A 27240-nucleotide genomic window follows, 5' to 3' on the forward strand; every position below is an offset into this window, starting at 1 on the left:
TATAGGAAAGAAGATGAAGAATGCAACCAGACCTGGCCCAAATAATTTTAAATATAATACTTGTCTCTCAGGTTAATTTAATTTCCGAAGATAATCATTTACAAATCAATCTGGTTCCCTCATCCACTCTCATCATCCTCCCTAGTAACCATTTATTGCCCCCTAAACAGAATTACCTATGTTCTTCATCTCCCTCTCCCTCCAAAATGAGGGTTTATAAATTTCTGGACCTTATAGGAGTATTGGGTAATCACTTTCTGATTCTCCCTGTGTGAAGGGTGAATAAATCTCTTTCTCTTATGAATCTTTCTGTAGACCTTCCAGGGCAAAGGAGTTTTCCCTCATCTCCACAGATTAAAAAACACCACCATTAAAGAAAGTTGAAATGTGAATTGAGTTGTTGATGAAATCTATTTGCTACTCCGGGTCTACTCTGGGTTCTACCTCTTAAGACAGCATGGCTTATTCAGTGAAGCAACTTTAGCCGTATTCAGAATGTTTCCTTATTGGTTTGTTCTCATTCTACTGTCTGGTTAATGTGACTGCTGGACAGCTCCTGTGCTCCGTATTCTTAGGAGAGTATGGTTGTTACAGGCAAGGAATATATACAACTTTATTCTAATCAAGTAACATGGAGGATGGATTCCACAGATAAACAAGGCCACTAGGGCTACTCACAGGAACGTTATTGATAATGGAAGCTGCACGACAGTATGTAAATCACTGCTGATACTAAATTAAATGTCATGAAAATGCATATTCACAATGACATTTATGAAGGAGTTGATTTTTTTTAACAGAATCTCACTCTGTTGCCCCAGGCTAGAGTGCCATGGCGTTATAACTCACAGCAACTTCAATCCTGGGCTCAAGCAATCCTCTTGCTTCAATCTCCCTGAGTAGCTAGGCCTACAGACACCTGCTACCATGTTTTTCATGCTAGTTTTTCTATTTTTTTTTTTGTACGAAAGGTTTTTATTGGTGAGGGAGGGATGCTGCAGAGCAGCACCAAGGAGGAGAGAAAAGGGGGGGGGGAGATAGGGAGAGAGAGTGGAGAGACCGAGAGAGACAGAGAGAGAGGAGAGAGAGGAGGAGAGAGGAGGGGAGAGAGAGCTAGTTTTTCTATTTTTATTAGAGACAGGGTCTCGCTCTTGTCCAGGCTGTCTCAAACTCCTGAGCTCAAGGGATCCTACCAGCTAAGCCTCCCAGAGTGCTAGGACTACAGGCATGAGTTGTTGAAATTTAATTGTCCCAAACCAGGGTGCACTAAAAAAGGGTAAATTGCTTTATTTTCTTTAGCTTCACTTTTGAATTTCTATTTGTGCTAGTTTGTAGAGGTGTAAGGATAGTCTTTTTCTTGTCAGCGATCAGATGGAAAAAAGTTCAAATGCACTTTCATCAAAGTAGTACAGCAATTCCAGAGAATGTCATTTAATTCTCTGGAATGACAGAGAATTAAATTTGCAATGGAAAGTAATTTAGTTCTTTGTCTTTAGGGGAAGAAAAACCACTTTTTTTCAGTATTTCTTTTTCATTTGCCTCCTTTCTCCTTCTCCAATGTTGCTTCATCTAGGAAAAGGGGACAGAGTCCAGGCAGGAAGGCAAAGCTTTCAATAGGCAGAGGTTGCAATAGGTAGTTGAGGAAAGGATGTTTATTATGGAATACAAAGATGCTGGAAGAGTGGAAAGACCAAGTGTGACAGAGAGAAAACACACAAGCCACTGAAAAAATGCAGGGCCTGCCCAGCAGGAAGTGGGACCAGAGAAGGACTGGCAATCTCTCAGAAGCCAAAACCATGGAGGGAAGCCACTGTCAGAAGCAGAGAGAGCAGGCAAAAGAGCTTGGCTTCTTTCTTCCTTCCTCCAGTCTCTGATCAGTGCCTCCCATTAGCTGAATATAGCCAGAATTTAGTTGGCAAGGGAAGCTGGGGAACAATTTTTAAGGGTCAGCTCTACAAACATAGAGCAGAACAGAGAAACAGGTGGGGAAACAGATGTGACCATTAACAACCATATAACAGATACTTTCAGTCACAAATAATAGAAGAACCCATTGAGAAAAGCCCAAATCAGAAGGTTTTTAAAAAATTTTGCTTAACAGATAGGAAATAGGGTGGTTTCAGGGTTGATTAGAGTAATTGAATGACTCAGCTACATCAAGATCCTATATTCTTTCCATCTTTCAGCTCTGCCATCTTCAGAACATTTGTTTATCTTTTAGCTTGTTCTTTTCATGGTTTTAAGATGCTTGTAGCACATATAGACACAAAAATATCTGGACTTGGGTATGGATTTGTTTATGACCAATTGTTTGTTTCTTTTGTTTTAAAGAGACAAGGTCTGGGCTGGGCACAGTGGTTCACACCAGTAATCTAGCACTCTGGGAAGCCAAGGCAGGTGGATTGCTTGACCTCAGGAGTTTTAGAGTGAGACCCGTCTCTACTAAAAACAAAAAAACTAGCCCAGCATAGCGATGCATACCTGTACTCCCAGCTGCTTGGGAGGCTGAGGCAAGAGGATTGCTCAAGCCTGAGTTTCAGGTTGCAGTGAGCTATGATGACAGAGAAATAATCAGGAGACAAGGTTTTGCTATGTTGTTCAGATAGGACTTGAACTCTTGGGTTCCATCAGTCCTCCCAATTCTCCCACCTCACCCTCCTGAGTAGCTGAGACTACAGGCATGCTCCACTGTGCCTGGCTATTTGTTTTTTTGATCATTAAAGAAAAGCACGTGCTGAACTCCTTAGAATAATTCCCTTCATATCCTCATGGTCATAATTAGTCACACGGTCAGGCCTAAACCACTGCAAGAGGAAAGAGGACATTAAGATTGGATACTATTAAACATGGCTTTTCCCCTTAACAAAAGACAAAACTACTACAAATTTAAAGATCTTAACTGGCTTTTATTTGTGGTTCTAAAATCTGGCAACACCCCCTTTTACAAAATGGAATAAAATGCAAGTTCTGATGAGCCAAGCAAAGGAGTCTAGATTTATATTAATAGATAGAAAAGGGTTGAAGAAAGCAGAAACAGAAAATAAAATGCAGATGGGTTGCTTTTCAGAGTTACTTTTTTCTTATCACCCCTGCTAAAACTGCATTGTTTGGGGGTTTGGCTTTATCTCTTACTCCCAACTTATTTTGGACTTGGTGACTGGGAACTTTAGTGTAACCGCATTTTGGTTTGGTCTGGTGGGTCTAGTATAGGAGCTCAGTTCAAATTGATGGCCCTCTCTTAAGTTTATTTTATACTCTTGAGCTGGAAATGAATGTTGACTCCTGAAGCACATGACACATGGTTGGAAAAAAGAAAAGACCTGACCCCAAATAATAATTTGTTAGAGTAGGGGTTGGAAGTGGGGTTTACGAATACTTGTTGACTGCAAGGTAGTGTCTGTTATAGTTTCTTTTTACTTGGGAAAGTAGGAGCGAAGTCAGAATGTATAAGGCTGAAAAGACTAATAGAGATATATTGGTACAAACCAGCTGAATGTCAATACTATGGCTCACACCTGTAATCCTAGCACTTTGGGAGGCCAAAGTGGCAGCATTACTCAAGGTTAGGAGTTCAAGACCAGCCTGAGAAAGAACAAGACCCCATCTTGACTAAAAATAGAAAAAATTAGCTGGGCATGGTGGCATACACCTGTAGTCCCAGCTACTTGGGAGGCTGATGCAGGAAGATGGCTTGAGCTCAGGAGTTTGAGGTTGCTGTGAGGTATGGTGCCATAGCACTCTACACAGGGTGACAGAATGAGACTCTGTCTCAAAAAAAAGACCCACCCAAACCTCCACAAGGTTTTCCGTGTTAAGTCCATATATTGTTAACAATCCCATTTCCTATCCTCATTATAGTCACTGTTAATGCAAACTTTAATACTTTGACAAATACTATTCTTTTGGGTCTCTCATTTTCATATGTATCTCATACTGTTAACTGGATAAAAGCAAAGTTCTTGACTTCTGCATAACACCTAATATAATACCAGGCTCAACAAAGACAATAAATGGCAGAAATGAATTAACTAGTCCTTTAAATGTCTTCTATTTATGATTCTTTTAAACCACAGTGGAGAGTTGTTTGTTCTTGAGGCAGACTCACTCAGTCGCCTTGGGGCTGAGTTCCCTGGTGTCATAGCTTGCAGCAACCTCAAACTCTTTGGCTCAAGCCATTCTCTTGCCTCAGCCTCCAGAGTAGCTGGAACTACAGGCCATCGCCACAATGCTCAGCTATTTTTTTTTTTTTTAAGAGATGGGGTCTCCCTCTAGCTCAGGCTGGTCTCCCAACTCCTGAGCTCAAGCAATCCACCCGCCTTGGCGTCCCAGAGTGCTAGGATTACAGGCAGGAGATACCACAACCGGCTTCATAGTGGAGAGTTTTAACAAAGGATAGTAATGAAACCGTTTTTTCTTCTGAAGCTAACTGAAGATGCTCTATGATGTTCCAGATTTTTCTTAGCTCCTTGCGCATTGTTGAGATTTCATAAATTTATCATTTGTATATATATATATATATATCTGGAGGCCACATAGAAAAATAAAAACATTTAAATTAGTGAATAACTTTGGTGAAATGCTTTGTCCATGCTCCTGCCTCATTTTACTTCAAAGCTATCAAAGCACACACTCAGCCCCCGCCATGTGTGGGCGGAACATCGCATCTGTGACCACTTACATACCAGTCACATTGTGCTAAAAGAGAAACTGAAACTCTCTCAAAGAAATTTCCGTGTTTGTGATCCCTTTCAAGGGACTAAAATCCCTTAAATATTGTTTCATAACGCAACTGGGCAAGATGAAACCTTTCTGATAGAGGTACAATGAAGACCTAAATCCTTAACATTAGGGAATATTGAAGAAAACCATCCTGGAAAAACCCACTATTTGGTAATAGTGGTGAGCTGTGGGGTCCCCTGTGCAGGGAGCCTGGTGGGAAGAGGTGTGCACGTGGGCACCGCGCGGTTTAGGTCACAACTTGCCGGAAGCGGCACCCGCCGGTCGCTATGGAGACCACTCTCCCCGCCCCTCCCCACTCCTCTGCGCGTGTCCCGGGGCCCCCTCGTGTTCGGTGACCAGCAGGGCAGGCTGCAGGCAGCGCAATGCCACAGGGGAGGTGCTGGAGGCGGCGGCGGGATCCTGGTGCACCATGAACCTTGGGTCCGGCCCCGTTCCGGGCCGATAAGCACTGTGCACGCCGCCCTGTATTTGTCCCGGGGCCTCGGCTGAGAAGGCAGCAGCGCCGGGGCACGAATCTCTAGGACGGCGCAGGGTCACTTCTTTATCCGCACACAACAGAAATCACCCCATCCAGAGCGCCACTCCCGGGCTCCCAAGTGAAGGTCTACGCCAGAGGAGGAGTGGAAGAGCTGAGGCGCTCTGAAGAGGGGCGAGAGAAACTGGAAGGAGCAGCGGGAAGGGAGCCGCCCGCGCGGGCTGGGCGGTCGGGCAGGGGGTGAGGAGAAGGCGCCTAAAAGTGTTGGAAAGGGAGGCTTGCGGTAAAGCCAGGGCCGAGCGGAGGAGCTCGATACTGGAGCTCGAGGCCTGGGGTTGGGTGTGAGCGCCGCTTCGGCGGCCCCGGACGCGCTGCGAGTGGTGTTTGAAGCGGCCGCAGTCTCGGGCCAAGCCCGGACCTTCTCATGCTGCCCCTGCGGGAGGGGCTGTCGGAGGCGCGGCCCCTCACCCAGCGCGTGCGGCGGCGCGTCCCGGCTATCGGGCCCCGCCCCGCTTGGAGCCCCGCCCCGCTCGGAACCCCGCCCCCCTTCTGGCACGAGCGGCTTCCTAACGCGGTTCCCCTCCCCCTTCTGGTTCGCGCAGGGAGTCGAGACCCGGGCCGCCACCGTCACCCCGGCCGCTGCGGCCGCCATCGCCTTGTTCCCCTGCCCCCGCACCATGGCCGAGGAGCTCTCTGCGGCCACGTCCTACACCGAAGATGATTTCTACTGCCCAGTCTGTCAGGAGGTGCTCAAGACGCCGGTGCGGACCGCGGCCTGTCAGCACGTGTGAGTGGGCGCCCCCTCCCCCGCGCGGAGCCGGGTGGTCGTTTAGGCCCAGTCCGCGGCCTGGCGGGAGCTGAGCCCGCCGTGGCCTGCCCGAGCGCCGCTCGTCCCGGGGGTCCGGTTCCTGCCGTCACAGCCCCCGGCCGCGCTCTTCTCGGGCCTCGGGCCGGCTCCGCGCGGCGGGCTCCTCTCCCGAGCTCCGGGTCCCCGGGGCAGTGGCCAGGCCGGTGCCTGTGGCGTCTTCGGTCCCCGGAGGCCGGTCTCTGCTCCGCCAGGCCCGGGAGGAATTGCAGGGAACGTGGAGCCTTTTTGTTTCCTAGCAACCGGATGGCGGCTGGTGTGTCGAGTGTCAAAACCGACCAGTGGAGCCCGCACCGGCCCGCTTGCAGCGCTCGGTGACTTGCCTTGCCTGGAAGTTTCTGCTTTCAGAACCACGGCCCATCCTTTTCTGTTCAAGAGCTCCTAATCTAACGTCATTCACCTTTAAGCCCCGCTCCGCTGCCCACCGTTGATAGTGTTTTGTGTAATACTCAGCGTAGGTGGGAATGATCAAGGTTAGGATGAGCTACCCTCGCTGGCAGGATTTCCGGGCATACAAGTGAGAGTTTCCCTTTGTTTTACCCTTTTGCTCATACTTGGTTACTATGGTGGAGATATAAGGAACGGCTTACGTTATGAGGAATGGCTGAAAATTCTAGGGACCAGGGAGAACACAAAAGGATAGGTGAGACCGCCTGATGTGTTTGACTTGACGTGTTTGTAGGAATTTTGATACTTCTGTAGACTGCTAGAGTGTCAGTAGAATTCGGAAGGAGTCCTTCTTGAAAAGGCGTATAGAACTTCTGACACACCTGGCTGTTGACCAGAGTCCCTGGGGAACTTTTTAAGTAAACACCTCAGTTCCCAGGCTCCATTCCAAACTTAGAAAAAACTTTCGGGCAGGTAGGGCCTGGAATTTTTATTCTAAACCAACACACAGGCTTGAACAGTCTGTGTGCTTGAGAACAGCTGAAAAGAATTGACCACTTTTTTTTGTTGTTAATTTTGAGGTGGGGCTCTCTAATTTTGTAAAAGATGGATTGAATTTGTGCTTCCTAATCACAAATGTCATCACTGCAGGTTTTTTGATAATTTACTGTTGTTCTGTTCCTCAGTCTTAATACTGCACTGTCTGTTCCTATTCTGTGCTAGTTGGGTGAATCCAAGAGTGTGTGACTTTTCATGATAGAAATTATGTCAGTTAGCTTTTTGCTCTTTAAGGGAGTTGAATGACAATTTGAAATGCTTTTTTATTATTTGGTGTAGCAAGTGAAGATTGTTAGAAAAATACTTTCGATGTTTAGTGTGCAACATACACTGCCTTTCCTATATTAAAAAACATTGAAGTGCTGGGCTGGCAGTGGATGGAAAGAAGGGAGGATGCAAGGATAAGATGAGAGGAAGTTATAGAAGCTGCTAACTGTATGTGTACATAGCCAGATCTTTTTTGGAGAGAATCATTTCATTCACCCTTTGGTTCATTGACCTTATAAAGCTCACTGTAATTTTTAGCTCTTCTCAAAATTTCATGCAGATTGCTCTACTCCACTTCCCTGTGGGACCTTTTAAATCAAGGAGTATAATTTGACTTGACCTCAAGGTTATGGAAAGGAGTGGAGATGATTGTTTTTTTAATTCAGGACCTTTCTGAAATCAGCTCATTGTGCTTAGACAGTCTGGCTGAACAGTGAATTAAAAAACAGGCAGTGGGAGAAAACCTTTTATTAGGAAGGGGCAGTAATGGTGGAACAGGGTCTTGATTGACTAGAACGAGATTGGTGGAAAAATGGAATTTTTAAAAAAGTAATATTGTTATTTATATCATTTGCCTTACCTTTTCCCACAAAGGACAGATCTATGCCTTTTTAGCTACAAAATCAATTTTTGATTCATGGATATACAGAGTTGAGGTGCTGAAGTCTTTGGGTCACTGTGGGTCTGTTAGAAAATAAAAACAAGGTCGGAACTACTCTGTGTATCATTAAATAAAAGAAAAAACAAGATTTCATTGACATTTCAATTACAGGAAACGATTTGCCTACTGACTACCCTAGTCAAAGGAGCAAGTTCATTATCATTAGAATAACTTTACCAAAATATAAATTCCCATTTAATCACTTCATTCTTTAACCAGCAGTTTTTGAATGCTTTGTGTTTGCCTGGTATTGGAAATACAAAGTGCTCTTTCTCTGGAGACTGTTTATAGTCTAAGGAGAAGACCTATAGATGAGTGTAACTGATACGGAAGAGATTTAGTTAGAAAATTTTATGTGAGCATTGAGAGCAGCTTTCTAAATCAGCCCATAGTATGAGTTACTGGGTAAGTACTACTGTAGGTCAGAGTAGGTATTGTGAATTTGCTAGGAAATAACCCTGATTAGATTTACATCATGTGCAGAGTTGACTACAGAGGATATTTAGTTCTGTATCTGGACTCCAAAGTTTGTCTAGAGCCAGAGAATGAGCAGTATTGGCAGGAACTTACCATGTAAGCCAATTCGAGCATTTTCCTGAAAACCATAAAGACCTATTCAATAATTTTTGGCAACAGAACAGTATGGTCACATTCAATTTTTAGAAAGTTTACTTTTGTAGCGGGGTCCAGCTGGATATAGTGGTAAGACTAGTGAAGAAGTCATCCATCGATGTGTCAGAGAGAAATGATTAGAACCTGAACTAAGGTAATAATGATAGTGAGAATGGAGCAAAGAAACTTCACATTTTAAGGACATTTTGTAAGATTTGATGACTGTATGTTAAATATGTATACTGTATTTATATTTTCTGAAATACATGGTTGCTAAAGTTGTGGGTGTGGATATAGTCCTTAAGAAAGGTATATAAATGGGAAGATTGAAGAGGGCCTAGATAGAACATAGTGTTGCAGAGTACATATTTAATTACTGGGTGAAGAAAAATACAGGTTGAGAAGGAATGAGCAGAAGGATAGGAAGAAAACCAGGACAGAATTTGACAGCAGGAACTGAGCGAAAGACCCAGATCATTTGCTAATGACTGTTAAGGAAGGAATTAGCATTGTTACTTGCCTTGGAGTGGTCAGATGTGATATTTTGGTGGGGGGGCGGGGGGAAGAAGAATTAAGAATACTGAAGTTTAAAAAAAAAATACTGAAGTTGAACAGATATTCAAAGTAAGGTTTCAGAAGAAAATAGACCGGCCTAGTTGTAAAATGTTTGTCTCTTTTGATGCTTTTCTCTGTAGTCTTCAAAAGCTCTTTGAACACTTTTCTTCCCTGTTTTGAACAGTCGAGAAAATAACTCCTGTATACCATTAGAAGTAAGCTCCATTGCAATGCAAATTACATAGATTCCTTACTAAACTATTAAAAATGGAAATCAGATCTGTGTTTGTGAGCCCCTTTATAAGGAGGCATTTTTTTTTTTTTTTTTAAACAGATGAAGTCTCATTGTCACCCAAGCTGGACTATAGTGGCATGATCGGTAGTAGCTCACTGCAGCCTCAAATTCTCAGGCTCAAGTGATGCTTTAGCTTCTGCTCAGCTAATATATATATATATATATATATATATATATATATTTTTTTTTTTTTTTTAAAGACAGGGTTTTACTATGTTGCCTGGGTGTTAAGCCATTCTCCTGGCCTCAGCCTAGTAGCTGGGATTACAGGCATACCACTATTACCAGGCAAGGTATCTTTTAAAATGAGCTTACATTTCTCATTAAGCACAAATTTGTATGATTTCCTTTCTGGCCTGCTTTAATTATCCAGTTCCTGAATTTTCAGTTTGTATTTATTGTCATTTTATTTTTTTAATTTCTTAATTCAATTTTAGTTGTTTGTTTATTTGAGACAGAGTCTCACTTTGTCACTCTTCCCGTAGAGTGCTGTGGTGTTATAGGGTGTCATAGCTTACAGCAACCTCCAACTTTTGGGATCAAGTGATTCTTTTGCCTCAGCCTCCCAAGTAGCTGGGACTACAGATGCCCACCACAACACCCTATTTTTAGAGACAGGGTCTCACTCTTGCTCAGGCTGGTCTCACTTGTGAACTCAGGGCAATCTACTCGCCGTGGCCTCCCAAAAGTGTTAAGATTACAGGTGTGAGCCACTGTGCCTGGCCTAATTTTATTTTTTCAGATATGGGGTCTCACCGTATTGTCCAGGCTAGGCTGGAACTCCTGGACTAAAAACAATCTTCCCACTTCAGCTTCCTGAGTAGTTGGGACTATAGGCTTGCCACCTTACTTGGCTTACAATTTTAATAGTTGTATTGGTATCTTGTTACTTGAGTAGTGATGCTCTATATACTTTTAAGGTTTCTTACAGATTTGTATACTTGCCTTTTGTTTTTTAGCCTTTTAATATTTATTACTCAACAACTTTAATGTAGCTTTCTAATTCTGTGCCTGTGTCTTCAACATTTTTCCAGTGATTTTTTGCTCCTTGATAAGGAGAGCGCACTTGATCCTATCGTAAACACAGCACACAGGAAACCACCATAGGCCCTGCTGACATTTTTTTTTTTCCTGTTTTTTGTTTTAGATAACCTCATAAGAACTTTAGGTCTCACAGCACAAACCTCTCAGACTCTGCCCACACACATGCCACAATGCAGATTTTGGTACTTACCCAACTTTCTTAGTAGAAAAGTAAACAGTTGTATTACCAAAGGGTTCAGGACAGCCTAATTTTATATGGTAGAAAAACCTACTATGGTATGTTAGACACTGGACCACTCTGAGTACTTCTAGACAGTGCCCTCAAAAGAGTGAGATTTGTTCATTATAACTCTAAAAACTAGGCTTGTATAGGTTCTTGATGATTCGTTAATTGTTCTAGACCATCCTTTTTTAAAAATATTTTTAAGACTTTATCCAAATCCTTTTGACATACAGTTATTTGTAAAATGGCATAATTTCTTCAAAGTGTATGTTATAACTATTAATTGTATAACAGAACATTGACTTAATTTTAAATCCTGAAGACTATTCAAAAACTTCTCAGGCCTGGCGTGATGGTTCATGCCTGTAATCTTGGCTGTCTGGGAGGCTGAAGTGAGCGAATTGCTTGAGCTCAGGGGCTCAAGACCAGCCTGAGTGAGAAGGAGACTGTCTGTAGTAAAAATAGAAAAAATTAGCTGGGGGTTCTGGTAGGCTTCTGTAGTTCAGCTACTTAGGAGACTGAGGGAGGAGGATCACTGGAACCCAGGTGTTTGAGGTTGCTGTGACCTAGGTTGAGACCACAGCACTGGGGCAAGAGTGAGACTTAACTCCAAAACAAATCTAAAATATCCTCTGATTCTTTTTTCCCCCAAAGTTTGTTATTTTGGGGAATTTCCTTGATTACTGAGTAGGAAGGTAAGTAATTAGGTGCCTAATTTTTATCTTTTTTAGAACAAATTTATTTTATTTTATTTTCTGTTTTTAAGGAATAGAGATAGGGTCTTGCTGTGTTTCCCAGGTTGGTCTCGAAGTTCTGACCTCAAGCAAGTCTTCTCATCTAGGCCTCTGAAAGTACCAGATTTTTAATTATTTTTTTTTTTTTTTTTGGCCGGGGCTGGGTTTGAACCCACCACCTCCGGCATATGGGACCAGCGCCCTACTCCTTGAGCCACAGGCGCTGCCCAGATTTTTAATTATTTAATTTGTTTTTACTAAAATTAGAAGCATGATGGGTGGGAGTGTTTTTCTTTTTAAAGTCTGTTCCTCAGTCAGCCTTTTGCTGGGAGAATGAGTAAGGAAATTGATCTGGCATCTGCTAGTTTAAAGTTGGGAAAAATTTAAAGGTAACTTTTTAGGTTGTTTCAGGGTAATGCAGTATCTTAAAGATGCAGGCTCCTTTGCTAATTGAAAATAAGAGAGTTGGTCGGCGCCTGTGGCTCAGTGAGTAGGGTGCCGGCCCCATATGCCGAGGGTGGCGGGTTCAAACCCAGCCCCGGCCAAAACTGCAACAACAACAAAAAAAAAATAGCCGGGTGTTGTGGCGGGCACCTGTGGTCCCAGCTGCTAGGGAGGCTGAGGCAAGAGAATCGCGTAAGCCCAAGAGTTAAGAGGTTGCTGTGAGCCGTGTGATGCCACGGCACTCTACCTGAGGGCGGTACAGTGAGACTCTGTCTGTTTTATATAAAAGAAAATAAGAGAGTTGAAGATCAACAATTTTACATCTGAAGGAACATGCTTGGTGGTATAGAGGAAGGAACAGTAAAATTGGAGATAAAAAACCTGAATAACTTTCTTATGTATCTCCTGTCACCGCTTATGATAACATTTTTGAAATCAGGTGATTTGACTAATGTCAGTCTCTTTGGTTAGGCTGTAAGCTTCACAAAGGCAGCAATCCAGATCTTTTACTTACTTGGGCCTACTAATATAGCAATTTACACATGAGAGTTTTTACTGTAAAATAAATTCTGATAGGTGGAATTGCTGAGTCAAAGGGTAAAAACAAGTACATTTGTTGGTCATGTCACACGGGGGTGATTACAACTCTAGTGAAGTGTTTTGTACTTGGAAAACACTTTTAGTTTTGATTTGAGGACTGTCAGTGTGTTTGGCTTAAGGGATTTAATAGCCATTGGATTCCATTAAGGTAAATCAGTATGTATTGCTTTAGGAAATATTAATGAATGCCTGATAGGTGCCTGGCAGTGTTATAGTCCTGGGAATACTGTGGTGAGTACTGTTCCTAACTCTCTTGGAGCTGGGTGTTGATGAGATATTTTAATTCAAATATAATTAATGGTTTCCCAGAGAGAGTATAAGGGATCAGATTTAGTGGAGGAATGGCTGAGTGGTCTAAGACCCTTTCTTAAGTGACATTATTGCTACGATCTAGATGATGTGTAGGTATTAATTTGTGGAGGGCTGTATTTCTGCAACATCTGAAGAGTAGAAATTCCCTGGATAAAGATGGATGAGGTAGGAGGGAATATGGAGAATTTTTGTTTTATTTTTGTTTTGGGGGGGTTCTTAGAGATGGATCCCTCTGTCACCCAGGCTAGAGTGCACTGGCCTCATCATAGCTCACTGCAACCTCCAACTTGTAGGTTCAAGCAGTCCTCCCTCCTTCGCCTCCCAAAGTATTGTGGTTAAAGTTATGGGCCATCATTCCTGGCTAATGATTCTCTTTATTAATCTAGATACAATAATGATGCTATAGAATTTTTTCTATTTGTTGAATTTTTTTTCAGGACAGAGTCTCACTTGGTTGCTCAGGCTAGAGTGCTGTGGTGTCAGCCTATCATACAGCAACCTCAAACTCCTGAGTTTGAGTGAGCCTCCTCCCTCAGCCCCCCCAGGTAACTGGGACTACAGGTACCCACCACAACGCCAAGCTAATTTTTCAGTTTTTAGTAGAGATGGGGTCTGCTCTTCAACTGCTCTTGAACTCCTGAACTCAAGTTATGCTCCCTCTTCTGCCTCTCAGAGTGCTAGGATTATGTTCCATTGCACACTGTTGTATGACATTTTCGTATTTCTGAATGAAATAAGTTTCGGCAATACTTACATTTCCCTTCTCGGAGAAATTTATTAACCTTATCCTAGAACTTTACAAATTGGTTTGTGTACTCTTTTGTAGTAGACCTGTTTATATCTTGTGGAACACCAATTTGATGTACATTCGTTTTAGACAAAAGCTGATGGGATCCATCCTTTGTAAGGGAGTAAATGAAGATTCAGTGTGGCTTAGTGTGTTGCCTAAGATCTCAAAGCTAATAAATGGTAGGGCCAGGGTAAGATGGAGTTCATCCTTTAGTCCATGTTTCATCTAGTAATATTATATATTAATATTTATTTTTTATTTACTATGTTGAAAAGTGTAAAGCAGACTTGATTATGATTTCTTGTATATCCTCATCTAGTTTAATTATCAGTCTTATCCTCTGGAAAAAAATACATGGAGTTCTTAAAATTCTGATTTATGTATATATGAATAGCCTAACTTATTTAACATGAATACATATCCATAATCCCTCTTTTGTGTTTAACCATACAGATAACAGAAGTAATTTTTTTTATAATTAATGTGTCACAATGTTCGATTTAGTTTCTGTAGAAAATGTTTCCTGACTGCAATGAGAGAAAGCGGAGTACATTGTCCCCTGTGTCGTGGAAATGTGACTAGAAGAGAGAGAGCATGTCCTGAACGGGCCTTAGACCTTGAAAATATCATGAAGAGTTTTTCTGGTAGCTGTCGATGCTGTGCAAAACAGGTAGAGTAAATATGACTAGCTCTTCCTCAAGTTTCTGCTCCTAAATATGTTTGAATTTTCTTGCTGGATGCTGTTTTGAAAAGAAAGTCATTTAAATTGGGAATTGGGTAGAAAAGGCCAGAAAAAGCTGTGGCTATATATAGATCTTAGTAATAAACTTACTGAGAACCAAGGTTAAAAAATAAAATCTCTGAATTTGCCATAATTTTTGGCCTGGTGTTTTTCTTAAAGTAATTGCTCATTGATGACTTACTAAATTAACAAATGAATAATAATGAATAAAGCTGTTATCTTGAATCATGTGTGTTCTGTTTTAAATTAAAAATCACATTTTAATCAATAATTTACAGATTAAATTTTATCGCATGAGACATCATTACAAATCTTGTAAGAAGTATCAGGATGAATATGGTGTTTCTTCTATCATTCCAAACTTTCAGATCTCTCAAGATTCAGTAGGGAACAGGTAAGGATGTTTATTTCTAAAAGTAGAATTTTTATAATTGAAATAGAAATTATTCTGGGAACTATATGATAATATTTTTGGAGGTGTGAGTATGTGCGAATGTTTAAAGTAATTCACATATACCAGAACTATAGCATTTGCCTTCAAAATTTAAATGATACACGTAAGATTGCATCTGAGAGATGAACTTCATGATATACTTAATTTTATGTTATTTAAAAATCATTCTAAGAATCTGCATATCTTCAAGTAAGAAATAGACCTGAGAGTTGAAGACTGTTTTTTTCCTTACCAGTTGTATAAATGAAATGATTTGAGAACTAGAGAAAACTCTTTTCAATAATACATTTTGCAAACTAGATTATTTTTCCTTTGCTATCTGAGGAATAAACTTAGAGTTGTTTGAAAATTTTATTCTGATGATAAAATGTGATATATAAATGAGATTTGGTACAATTAGTTTTTTTATCTTGGGCTCAGTTTTTTTTTTTTAACGTTTTAGGTTTGATTTGTATTTTTATGTACATATGTGGTTGAAAAATTGTTAAATTAAAAAAGAATAGTTATCCACTAACTCAGGCCATCAAATAGAATATTTTTCAGAACCTTAGAATCTTCTGAGCACCTGCCCATTTGAACCTCATACTCCTAGTGGTAACCACTATCCTCTTATGTGGATTATTATTCTTTTGCTTTTCTTTATATAGTATCACCCATGCATGTATCTCTACAATGCATTGTTTAATTTTGAAAAATTCAGTAGTAAGCACACTGTAACTGGGTAAAGAAAGGCAATTTTACCACCGTTACAGAAAGGCTCCCAGGAGATAATATGTTAAGCAGAGTCTGTAAGATTTTATTGAATTGGATTGGATTTTATTATTTTATTTATTTATTTGTTTATTTATACAATTTTTTAAGGTGGTAGCAATAAACCTCCCTGCTGGCCCCACAGCTGCCAGATTTTATTTTAGTAGCTTTTCATTTCTCATGTTGTGAAGTTTTAGTAATTTAATCACCCTTAAACACTCTTATATTCATAATACTACATTAAGCTTTATCCCTACTCTTTAGCTGAAACTGTTCTGAAAAAGGCCTTTAGTAATTTTATGATTGCCTAGTCTGCAGAATTCTTTAGTTTCTCATTTTACTGGATGTTTGGATGAAATTTGTTACACTTACTTTGTAGCTTTAAAAAATCCTCCTGAGTTTCTTTATCCCTATACTTTCCTTTTTATTGTTCTTCTATTGTATTATAATTTTCTCTGTATATATTTTTAATCCTGTAGATTCTTCTTCTTAAGTGCGAGAATGTTGTTTGCCTTCTTTAACAGTATCTCTAGTTCTAGTTCCTATTACATATGACTTGTATAATCACTGCTTATTAAGGGACCAAGTTTTCTTCTCAGGAGACAGGCCTTTGTCACACTTTTCTTTTCTTTTTTCCTTTTAATTTTAAATTTGAGACAGTCTTGCTCTGTCGCCTGGGCTAGAGTGCAGGGATGTCATCGTAGCTCACTGCAACCTTAAACTCCTGGGCCCAGGTGATTCTCCTGTCTCAGTTTCTCAAGTAGCTGGGACCACAAAGTGTACATCACCATGCCTGGCTAAGTTTTCTAATTTTTTTTTTTTTTTTTTTGTAAAGATGGGGTCTCACTCTTAAGAGCTCAGGCTGATCTCAAACTCCTGAGTTTAAGTGAAGCTCCTGCCTCGGCCTCCCAAAGTGCTAGGATTATTAAGTGTGAGCCACTGCACCTGGCCTTCCTCCTTTTTACTCCTTGGATCTGCTTGGTCATAATACACTTGATTCCTAACTACAGTATTCCGATTCATCTGTCCTTTTCTTTTATCATGTCACTTCCCTAGCTCACCCTAATCATCTCTCATTGAACTATTACAATAGTCCTTTTTTTTTTCATGGAGACGGAGTCTCACTTTGTCACCTCCGGTAGAGTGCTGTGGCATCATAGCTCACAGCAACCTCTAGCTCTTGGCTCAAGTGATTCTCTTGCCTCAGCTTCCTGAGTAGATGGGACTACAGGCATCTGCCATAATACCCAGCTATTTTTTAGAGACAGGGTCTTGCTCTTGCTCAGACTGATCTTGAACCTGTGAGCTCAGGGTAATCCACCTGCCTTGGCCTCCCAGAGTGCTAGGATTACAGGCGTGAGCCACTACGCCTGGTTGACAGTAGTCTTTCAGTTGGTAGCTTTCCTCTAATCTGTCCTATATTGTGCTGCCAGAGTGGTATTTCAGACGAGCAGCTATGATCTCTTTCTCCCTATTCTTTTACCTTCTTCCTTGTACTCTGTCACTGACTTCCTGTGGGCCCATAGCAGTGTTTCTCATCCTGCATTCCATTGGCCAGGTAAGGGCTCTCTGAACTCCTTAAACTGTCAGTTTTTTGTGTATGTGCAGTAGGGGAAGAGGGTTTTAGGATCCTCAAGAGGTTCAATGTTCTTAAATCCAACAACTAGCTTATAAAACAAAATTCGTTTCTGATCAGGCCATTTCTTCTCTTTTTTAGCCTTTGTCTTTGTTGGCTATCTATCATTGTATCATATGCTTTAGCCATTTTGAAATTTTTTTTGAGTAGCTTGTCAAGGAGCTGAGACAGTCTCACCATGTCGCCTTTGTTAGAGTACTGTGTAACCTCAAACTCTTGGGCTTAAGCGATTCTCTTGCCTCAGCCTCCCAAGTAGCTAGGATCGCAGGCACCTGCCATAACACCCGGTCATTTTTTGGTTGTAGTTGTCATTGTTGTTTGGCAGGCCCAGGCTGGATTTGAACCCACCAGCTCCCATGCGTGTGGCTGGCGCCCTAGCCACTGAGCAAAAGGCGCCAAGCCCATTTTGAAATTTTTGTACCACATCCTCGAGAAGCAATATAACTTAGTGTTAAAAGTGAAGTCTTGGAGTCAGAGTGCTGAGTTCAAATCCCAGCTCTCTCACTTACTAATTGTATGACTTTGGCAAAAAACTGTGCCTCAGTTATCTCATCTGTATAAGGAATGATGTGGGAGGTGAAAATAATATTAGTACTTTATTGAGTCGGAAGTTAATAAATGAGTTAATACAGGTAAAGAAAATTGAATAGTACTTTGCTTGATAAGTGTAAGTTTTTAATTACCATCATCACTTTTACTCCCTGATCTAGACACTATTACTACCAGTACTCACCCCAGCTGATATTTTGTCTGCTGGTGGGCTTTTTCTTCTCTTTGAAGACTCAGACCAAGTGTTAGCTACTCTAAAATCTTTTCTGACCTTTAGAATGTCTTCTTAGTAGAACTGTTCTTCGTGCTTCTATTAGACTCTAAGCTTTATTGTATTTGTTTGCTTGTCTCCTTACCCGGAATGAGCTTTTTAGTCTTTTTATTTTTATATCCCAATGCAAAGTTCTAATTGCAATAGAAGAATTGAGGTTGTATATGAATTTTTAGTTAGTAAGGAATTTCGCAAAGGAAGGAAAAGAAGGTATCTTTAAAAAAAAAAAAAAAGTAAGAAGGCTGGGCATGGTGGCCCATGGCTGTAATTCTAGCACCCTTGGGATGCTGAGACTGGAGGATTGCTTGAGCTCAGGATTTCAAGGACCAGCCTGAGCAAGAGTGAGACCTGTCTCTACTAAAAATAGAAAAAAATTAATTGGGTTTTGTGTTGTGCGCCTGTAGTCTCAGCTACTGGGAGACTGAGGCAGAAGGATTGCGTAAGCCCAGGAGTTGGAGGTTGCACTAGCCTGGGGGCAAGAGTGAGACTATCCCCCCCCTAAAAAAATATAAGACCCAGAGTATAGTCTCAGGGTCTTGGCCAGGAACAAAGGGTATCCTTTAATTAGGCAGTTTGAGGAGAATTTAGTAAAGGAACTATTTTTGAAGAGTAGTATATTGTGTATGCTGTTATGAATAGAGCATAGGAAGCCACAAGGAATAATGATATAATTTGGGTCTACTGAAAGCAGAGGAGGGGAGGAAGTAGATATTAGAACCTGGAGGGGAAAAAAGACTATACGGAGAGGGCAGTCAGAATGGGATGCAGCTAGTCAAGGTAATTTTGCAGGGAAGGTGTCTGGAAAGTAAGTATCTTGACCTTCCTCTTGTTTCTCCCTCCAAATCCCATTTCCCAGTTACCTAGGAAACAGCAGGGGACTTGTTGATGGAAGTTATTCTCCCAATGAACAGAGTATGAGCAAAATTTAGAGAGGATTTGGAGAAGCAAGATATCTAGCATAGGATTTTAGTTAGTAGCCAAACATAAGTAGCTAGGAGGAAGAAGGAAACATCCAATAACAACAGTATCTGCAACAGTATAAGCAAAATAGTTCCTGCTGAGAAACACAGCTATTAGTGATACTAAAAGAAATAATACTGAAGAGTGACTTTTGCCTGTAGATCCTCAGGAGAAGAACCAAATACATTAAATATCATTTTCCGTGTGATAAATACAAAACAAGTTACATAGGGCTATACTTTAAAGAACTTCAATGTAGGTTGTTATAATGCTTTATTAAAATTTATATAAAGCTTTTCTACTGAGTTTTTTCTCTGATACTCTAGCTTAATTTAACTGGTGGTAGAACGGACGGGATATACATTCACACCCTTCTCTGTGAAGATAATTTCTAGTAGCAAAGCTTTTACATTTTTTTTATGCAACACTGTTTTGAAGACATCTAATAGCTAATCTTTTGATAAACATTTCAGTTTAGAGAGTTTAAGGTCAGTTTCTGTAGAGCAGACATAGTTTATATTACTGATTAAGAGTAGTAGGTTTATATAGGCTGGGCTAGATGGCTCATGCCTATAATCGTAGCACTCTGGGAGGAGTTTGAGACCAGACTGAGCATGGATGAGCCCCCATCACTACTAAAAATAGAAAAATTAGCCTGGCTTTGTGGCAGGCCCTTGTAGTCTTAGCTGCTCAGGAGGCTGAGGCAGAAGGATCATTTGAATCCAGGAGTTTGAGAGTGCTGTGAGTTAGGGTGATGCCATGGCACTCTAGCCTGGGCAACAGAATGAGACTCTGTCCTTATCCCAAAAGAAAAAAAGAAAAGAGTAGGTTTATATACTTAATAGTTAGCTGAGCAGGGTTTGGCATCACCTCATAAAAATCATTGCTTTAATAGACAGTTGCGATCCTGCCTCTGTAGCAGGGTGGGCCATGGGTCCACTCCACCTCAGAATAGAGCTTATGTTTTCTGAGTGCGACTTTGTGTATTATTATAAATGTATTAAAATACATTTTATAATATTCCCTCAAAAGTACAGATGGGTGATTTAAGGTCTGACTTGAATAGAGCATGGCTGTGGGAATTCTTAAGGCGGTATTTACATGCACTTATATAAGTAGTTTTAAAAAATTGCAAAATAGGCCAGGCTTAGTGACCCACACTTGTAATCCTAGTACTTGGAGAGGTGAGACGGGAGGATCTGAGAACCCAGGTGGGAGTATCACTTGAAATCAGGAGTTTGTAGCCAAACTGTGTAACAGTGAGGCCTTATTCCTACAATATAGTTTTTAAAAATTAGCCAGGTATGGTAGTGTACACCTGTATGCAGTCCTAGCTCTTCAGGAGGCTGAGGCAGGAGAATCGCTTGAGCTCAGGAGTTTGAGGTTGCAGTGAGCTGTGATGATGCTACTGCCCTCTAGCCTGAGCAACACAGTGAGACCCTGTCTCCAAAAAAAAATTATAATTCTGTAGGTGATTTCATAAATTCCACATACATTTATTGTACCTTCTGTAGTGCAGATACAATAACACAGTGTACGTGTTACTGAATATACAAGGATAGATAAATAGACATAATTCCTTTTTTCATATATCCAGCCATAAGCAGTTTAACTTTTAGTTGAGCCATCCAAAAGAAACTGATACCAGTGTTTCCATTCACGTTCTTCAGGGTAGGACAGTAAATGTTGGAGGATATTTGGCAAAATTATTGTATTGTTATGAAGTAGTTTCTCAAATAGAGATAACATTGTTGTTTTACTAAGGCTGTTTTTATTTCATAACAAAATTCTGCTTCTATTGACATAAGACTATATCTTTTTGTTTTCTTATAGCTATTAGAGTATGGGCGGGGAGGGGAGGGTTGGATGTAATGATTAAGATACCAGAACACATTTCTATTTTATCTTCTTTGGAAATTATTTGGTCTTTTTGCAGGTTGTGCCTATTAATCTTGACTCTTTGTAAGCATTATAACTGGCTGTCACTAAGGGCCTATACAGTTCAGTTAAAATACAGCACTTCAAAAAGAAAAAAAAGAAAGTTGCAAGTAGTCTTTTGTCCTAGTGGATTTCTCTCCAAGTTGTTAAACATTTGAAGTGGCTGAGTAACTATTAGGGAATAGGTACAAGTAAAAAGTAAAATGTTCATTTTTAAACAAATTTGCATTTATATATTCTGGATAATAATCCTTTGTTAACTGCATTGCACATTTTTCTTTTTTGAGACAGAACCTCATTCTGTTGGCCAGGCTAGAGTGCCATGGTATTAGGGTATTAGCCTAGCTTACAGCAGCCTCAGACTCCTGGGTTCAAGCAGTCCTCTTGCCTCAGCCTCCCAGAGTAGCTGGGACTACAGGAGCCCACTATAACACCTGGCTCATTTACTCTATTTTTAGTAGAGAAAGGATCTCTCTCACTTTTGCTCAGTCTTTGGCTACTCTGGTTATGGTGTCTTTTGACATACAGAAGTATTATTTATTGTATTTATGTGTGTATACAAATATTTTATTTATGGTTCTTTTGTGTCATCTTTGAGAAATCCTTTCTTTATCAAGGTTATAAAAGTTATTTTCTTATTAAGCATTTAAAAGTTGTATTTTCCACATTTATTTGGGATATATAATGTGAGGTAGGAATATTTTTCCCTTGTGATTAACCATTCGTCTTGGTTCATTGTTCATTGAAGAGTTCATTCTTTGCCCACTGTTTCATCATGCCACTTTTGTCTTAATAGATCTCTGCATTCTCTTCTTTGGTCCATTGTTTATTCCCTTAGAAATACAGTCTTAGAAATACAGCCTTTCCCATTTTAAAAACGTGTATCAAATGTTCATTTAGAGTATGTATAAATGTTCTATTGTATCTTTTCCTAGTAAAACCTTATAGTTCATGTTGCTATAACAATGAGGCCTTTTTTTCTGTTTTATAATTTTAATTGGTTATCACTAGTAAGGAAAAATATTATGTATTTATTTTTATGTTAATCCCTCTTACATTTTTATGTTTTCCAGCAACTTTGGGCTGTAATAGTTTAAAACTATAAAGGCTCAAATAATCTACCTGTGAATTATTTTACATTTATTTTATGTTACATAGAAAATTAATTCTATTTTTGCAGGCAGTAGGGTCTGTATCCAATGTTAAATAGCAGGCATCTTTTTCTTATTCCTGATTTTAGTGGGAGTACATCTAAAATTTTACCTTTAAGTATAACGTTTATTGTAGTTTTTCAGCATAGATGTTCTTTATTAGAATTTTAAAGTTTACACACACACACACACACACACACACACACGCACGGTGCCAAAAAAATGTATACACATTTCAAGAAAAGAAAAAATTGTATTAAGATTGTAATACTTGGGCCTGTTGTGGTGGCTCACACCTGTAATCCCAGCACTTTGGGAGACCAAGGTGGATGGATTGCCTAAGCTCAGGAGTTTGAGACCAGCTGAGCTAAAAAAAAAAAAAAAAACTGCTTTGTGGCGCCTGTAGTAGTCCCAGCTACTTGGGAGGTTGAGGCAAGATGATCACTTGAGCCCAAGAGTTACCCAGGGCCACAAAGTGAGACTCTGTCTCAAAAATAGAAACAAAAAATTGTAATAATATATGATGTTGAATAATTAAGTTAGAAAACTCATTTTAGAAAACGTGCTGTCTGCCTCATGGCTGAATACCACTAATGGTCCACCCTCAAGGTACTCCCCTTGGGATGCTGTGCACCAATGCTAGCTCTTAGTGTATGCTTCAGAGTAATTTTGGAACTCTTTTTTCTGGAAATGGCCATCAGAGCTGTCATCAATCAGATGGAGGTCTGAAAATTAAATTTGTGAACTCATCCTAGAAAAAGTGCTATGTACCTCATTGCTGAATATCAGTAGTCATCAGATTGCCAAGGGAAGTACTTCAAAGGAGACAGTAGTGATAATTCAGCAATGGAAGTACATAGTACTTTTTCTAGGATGAGTTGGTGAACTTTATTGTCAGAACTCTATCCAATGACAGTTCTGATGTCTACTCCAAATAGAGTTCCAAAATTGCTTTGAAGTGCGGACTTGTTGCTGGCATTGGTGAATAGCATTCCAAGGGGAGTATCGCACAGGTGGACTGCCGTGATAGTCAGTCATGAAGTTGGTAGCACTTTTTCTGGGTTGAGTTCAGGATCATAATTATCTGGACCTTGTATACGGATAATAAAAGACAAATACAGGTCACATTTCAGCCCCTCTTACAATTGCAGAAGCCAAAAATGACGTATTAATAGTTTTTTTCCTTTCTTAAAATGTGTATACATTATTTTGGCACTTTCTGTATGTAGATTATATCTGTATCCATGATAATATTACCCTGAGTTTAAGATTTCCATATTTGCCTGGGTGTTGTGGCAGGCGCCTGTAATCCCAGCTACTTGGGAGGCAGAGGCAGGAGAATCACTCGAGCCCAGGAATTAGAGGTTGCTGTGAGCTGTGATGCCAGGGCACTCTACCCAGGGTGACAGCTTGAGGCTCTGTCTCCAAAAAAAAAAAAGCAATGGGATGTCAATTTTGTGATTAAATTATAAAAGACCCCACACACACACACACACACACAAAAAAAAAAGATTTCCATATTTGGCTCGGCACCCATAATTTAAGTGGTTATGGCACCGGCCATATACACCAAGGCAGGCAGTTAACTGGTATTTTGTATCTTGTATCTCTTGTAATTGCAGAAGTCAAACATGACTTGAGCATTAAAATTTTAATGCAGTCTTTTCCTTTTTTCAAAATGTGTCTATGTTTCTTTTGGCACCCTTTGTATATATATCAGCCTTAATTCCCAGGTATTCTGATGTCTAGATCTAGGCATTTGTATTTTTCTTTCTTTTCTTTTTTTTTTTTTTTGTGGTTTTTGGCCGGGGCTGGGTTTGAACTCGCAACCTAAGGCATATGGGACCGGCACCCTACTAGTTGAGCCACAGGCGCCACCCAGGCATTTGTATTTTTCAAAAGCATTGTGAATGATCAGTGGTACTTTTTGTTTTCTATTATGAGTGTTGAATTTTATTGAATGGTTTCTCTGTCATATAAAATAATCATTGTTTTAAAAAAAATTGATATGTGTCAGTCATTATGTACATTTTGAAATATGCAAAATTCTAGTAAGATGAAAAATGTAATAAAAATGTTTTGCTTTATTCAAATTACTTGAAATTTGAATTTTTGAATATTGACAAAGCTTTTAAAAAATCTTTTATGCTTTTTTTTTTAAATCTTTTTAAAAAGCAATTTAATAGATTTAGGGAGTAGCAATTGAATTCCATTACATGTATATATTGTATAGTGATAGAATATAGGTTTTTGGTGTACCTACATCCAAGTAGTGTACATTATATACCCCATAGGTACTTTTTATTCCTATCCCTTCCCACATTCTTTCCTATGATACTAAATTTAAAAAAATGTAAGCACTTGACATAGTAACTCAGAGATTTGCATCTAAGTTCACTTGGTTTTTATGATTGTCGTGGCTGGAAAGGATAATGACTACACAAAATATGTAGATCCAAATGGAAGAAGTATGCCATAGGTTGAGATTACTAAATTTTTCAGTCCCATTCACTACATTTCAAAAAAGGCTTTTGTTGAAATTTTCATCTTCCTTATGATGATGAGATAGTTCTTACAAACCAATCAGAAGTTATATAATGACGTGAGTGTAGCTCACTTAAAGAATGCGCTCAAAATCCAATGATTGTATTTATTTGGAAGACTTTTTAAATTTTGTAAAAGTCTGCTACCAAATTTAATGTATAGATTTTTTTTTATAGAGGTTTTTTTTATAAAGAATAGGTGGCATTTGCTGTTTTGGGTAACAAAATCATATAACATCCCCTTAATAAATGCACTCTCCAGTGTTTGAGTTTATTTTAAAGCACAAGTTTTTTGGTGGGGGAGACAGAATCTTACTTTGTCGTCCTTGGTAGAGTTCTGTGGTGTCATAGCTCACAGCAACCTCTAACTTTTGGGCTCAAGAGATCCACTTGCCTCAGCTTTCCTGAGTCTAGATACCTGGGACTACAGGCGCCTGTCCTAGGGCCTGACTGTTTTTAATTACAGGGATCTTGCTCTTACTCAGGCTGGTCTTGAACTCTTTAAGCAATCCACCTAACTCAGCCTTAAGAGTTAGGATTACAGGCATGAGCCACTGTACCTGTCCATAATGCACAATTTTTTACTCCTGATGTTGTGAAAAACGCCTTTATCTGAACAGACAGATTAGTATCTGCTATAAGGATACAAAATAGTAACCTAACAGTCTTCAGTTGGGCTATGTGTCTGAACAGTAGAGTTTGCTTGCTTTCCTGCGCATGGGCTGTGTGTGGACTGATAGCATTATCTTCACAGAAGGAAACTATCATTGGAAAGATCTGTTTTACTGAGTACCCATTGTTCTATCTATGTACCTTTATTGTGAAAATAAAGAAAATTAAAAAGACCATATCCTAGGTAGACTGCTTATTTATTTATTTATTTATTTTTTAAGAGATAAGAGTTTGCTCTGTCCTCTAGGGTGGAGTATAGTGGCATGATAATAGCTTACTGTAGGCTTAAACTCTTGGGCTCATGCAATCTTCTTGCTTCGGCCTCCCAAAGTGCTGGGATTATAGAGGTGAGCTACCATCTCTGGCCTGCTTGTTTTCTATTAAAAATAAAAATGAATAACCAGTTTGAAGTTAAACAGTCCTTTTGACTCCATCCTTGAGATATAGAACAAACCTCTGTGTGGTATAATTTTTTCACCCACTACCTATTTCAATACTATTTTAAGATTTCTATTAAAGGACCTTGCTTTTTATAAATTGACTAAAGTGATAAAATTCTTCAGCACACAAGTGGTAATCCATGTATGGGATGCCCATTCTTCCCCCAGGATTCTTCTAATAATCCTTTTGATGCATGATTCTGATACAGGAAGGATATGGGTTAAGATGCTAAGTTCTGTGTCGTAAATGTTAGTAAATCCTATTTCTTTCCTTTTGGGGGGTAAGATATAAACATAATGAAGATTCAGTATTTTCTTAAACCTTCTAGGTGTAGTGGTTCATGCCTATAATCCTAATACTTTGGGGGAGGCTGAGGTAGGAGGATTACTTGAGGCTATGAGTTTGAGGGCAGCTTGAGCAATTATAGTGAGACAAAATACAAAACTACAAAAATAAACCAGGCATCGTGGCCTGCACCTGTAGTCCCTCTTATTAGAAAAGCTAATCAGGAGTATCTATTGAGTCTAGCTAGCAGTTTGAGGATGCCTTGAGGTAAGATGTTGCCACTACATTGTAGTCTGGGCAACAGAGCTGAGATCCTGTCTCAAAAAGAAAGAAAGAAATGCAAATAGTTTGTTGAACCTGCTCCACTTTGGAGGCTATAACCTTAAACCAAACCCTAGTTACAATTGAAACAAGTTCACAGAGGTCAGCTCAGTGGCTGACGCCTATAATCTTAGCACTCTGGGAAGTCGAAGCCATTAGTTTGAGACCAGCCTGACCAAGAGTAAGACCCCCCTCGCTACCAAAAATAGAAAAGATAGCTGGACGTGATGCCATGCTCCTCAGTCTGAGCTGCTCTGGAGGCTGAGGCAGGAGGGTGGCTTGAGCCCAGGAATTTGAGGTTGTAGGAAACTATGATGATGTCAACAAAACTTTGTCTAGTCAGAGGTAGAGGAAGAGGATTTAACATAATTCCTTAAAGTCTTTATACTTTGATAACTGTACATCAATTTATTTTATTTTTTCTACATGTGACCCGAGTCCTGGTGCATGTCCCACTGCCCAGGGATGCACATGCACAGGAACCTACTCCATCATTTTCCCTTCAGCTGCAAGGCCAGAGCCTCACCCTGGCCCCTGAGGGTCCTGTGCTGACATAAATTATTTTAAAGGACATGAACAATCACTTAATAGTCTTAATAAATTTGAAAAGTAATTAATTCCATAAATATTTCATAGTTTAGAATTATTTGGAGTTCATGTTTTTGAAACAAATTCAGACTAGTCTTCACCATTAATGCTTCAAGTTAATGTGCTTTATTACTTTTGGGGCATTAACTTTTTCCCCCCTGTGCTTCTTAAGTAATAGAAGTGAAACATCCACATCTGATAACACAGAAACTTATCAAGAGAATACAAGGTAAGTAATTCTGTTATGTTAGTAAATAATCATCACTTTATCAAATAATATTTTTAAATTAAACCCTTTAAAATTCAGTTCGGCTCATTAGGCAATCTAGAAGTTAGAAGTTTAGAAATGGCAGTTCGGTTGCTGCTTTTTAGAACCA

The 27240-nt window shown here is 39.9% G+C and overlaps 1 protein-coding gene and 1 non-coding gene across 3 annotated transcripts in view; one reads left to right on the plus strand and one right to left on the minus strand.

Annotated features, from left to right (window-relative positions):
* Positions 1-1341: 1341 nt before the first annotated feature.
* On the minus strand, positions 1342-1433 carry LOC128572199 (small nucleolar RNA MBII-202). The gene has a single exon (XR_008376107.1). It is a non-coding gene; the product is annotated as a small nucleolar RNA MBII-202 (small nucleolar RNA).
* A 3645-nt stretch (positions 1434-5078) lies between these two features.
* The window catches only part of RNF138 (ring finger protein 138), a 44231-nt gene continuing 22069 nt past the window's right edge, over positions 5079-27240 (plus strand). The window contains exons 1-5 of one of the 2 annotated variants that reach the window (XM_053571688.1): positions 5079-5455; positions 5818-6002; positions 14067-14232; positions 14583-14698; positions 27036-27092. In XM_053571688.1, coding sequence (XP_053427663.1) covers positions 5893-6002; positions 14067-14232; positions 14583-14698; positions 27036-27092 — 449 coding nt within the window. In that variant the 5' untranslated portion in view covers positions 5079-5455; positions 5818-5892. Of the gene's footprint in view, positions 5456-5817; positions 6003-13209; positions 13318-14066; positions 14233-14582; positions 14699-27035; positions 27093-27240 lie in introns of those variants that run through there. The other variant, XM_053571689.1, reaches the window with a different exon arrangement.

The sequence above is a fragment of the Nycticebus coucang genome, chromosome 19 (genome assembly GCF_027406575.1).
Source record: "Nycticebus coucang isolate mNycCou1 chromosome 19, mNycCou1.pri, whole genome shotgun sequence".
NCBI classification, from domain to species: domain Eukaryota; kingdom Metazoa; phylum Chordata; class Mammalia; order Primates; family Lorisidae; genus Nycticebus; species Nycticebus coucang.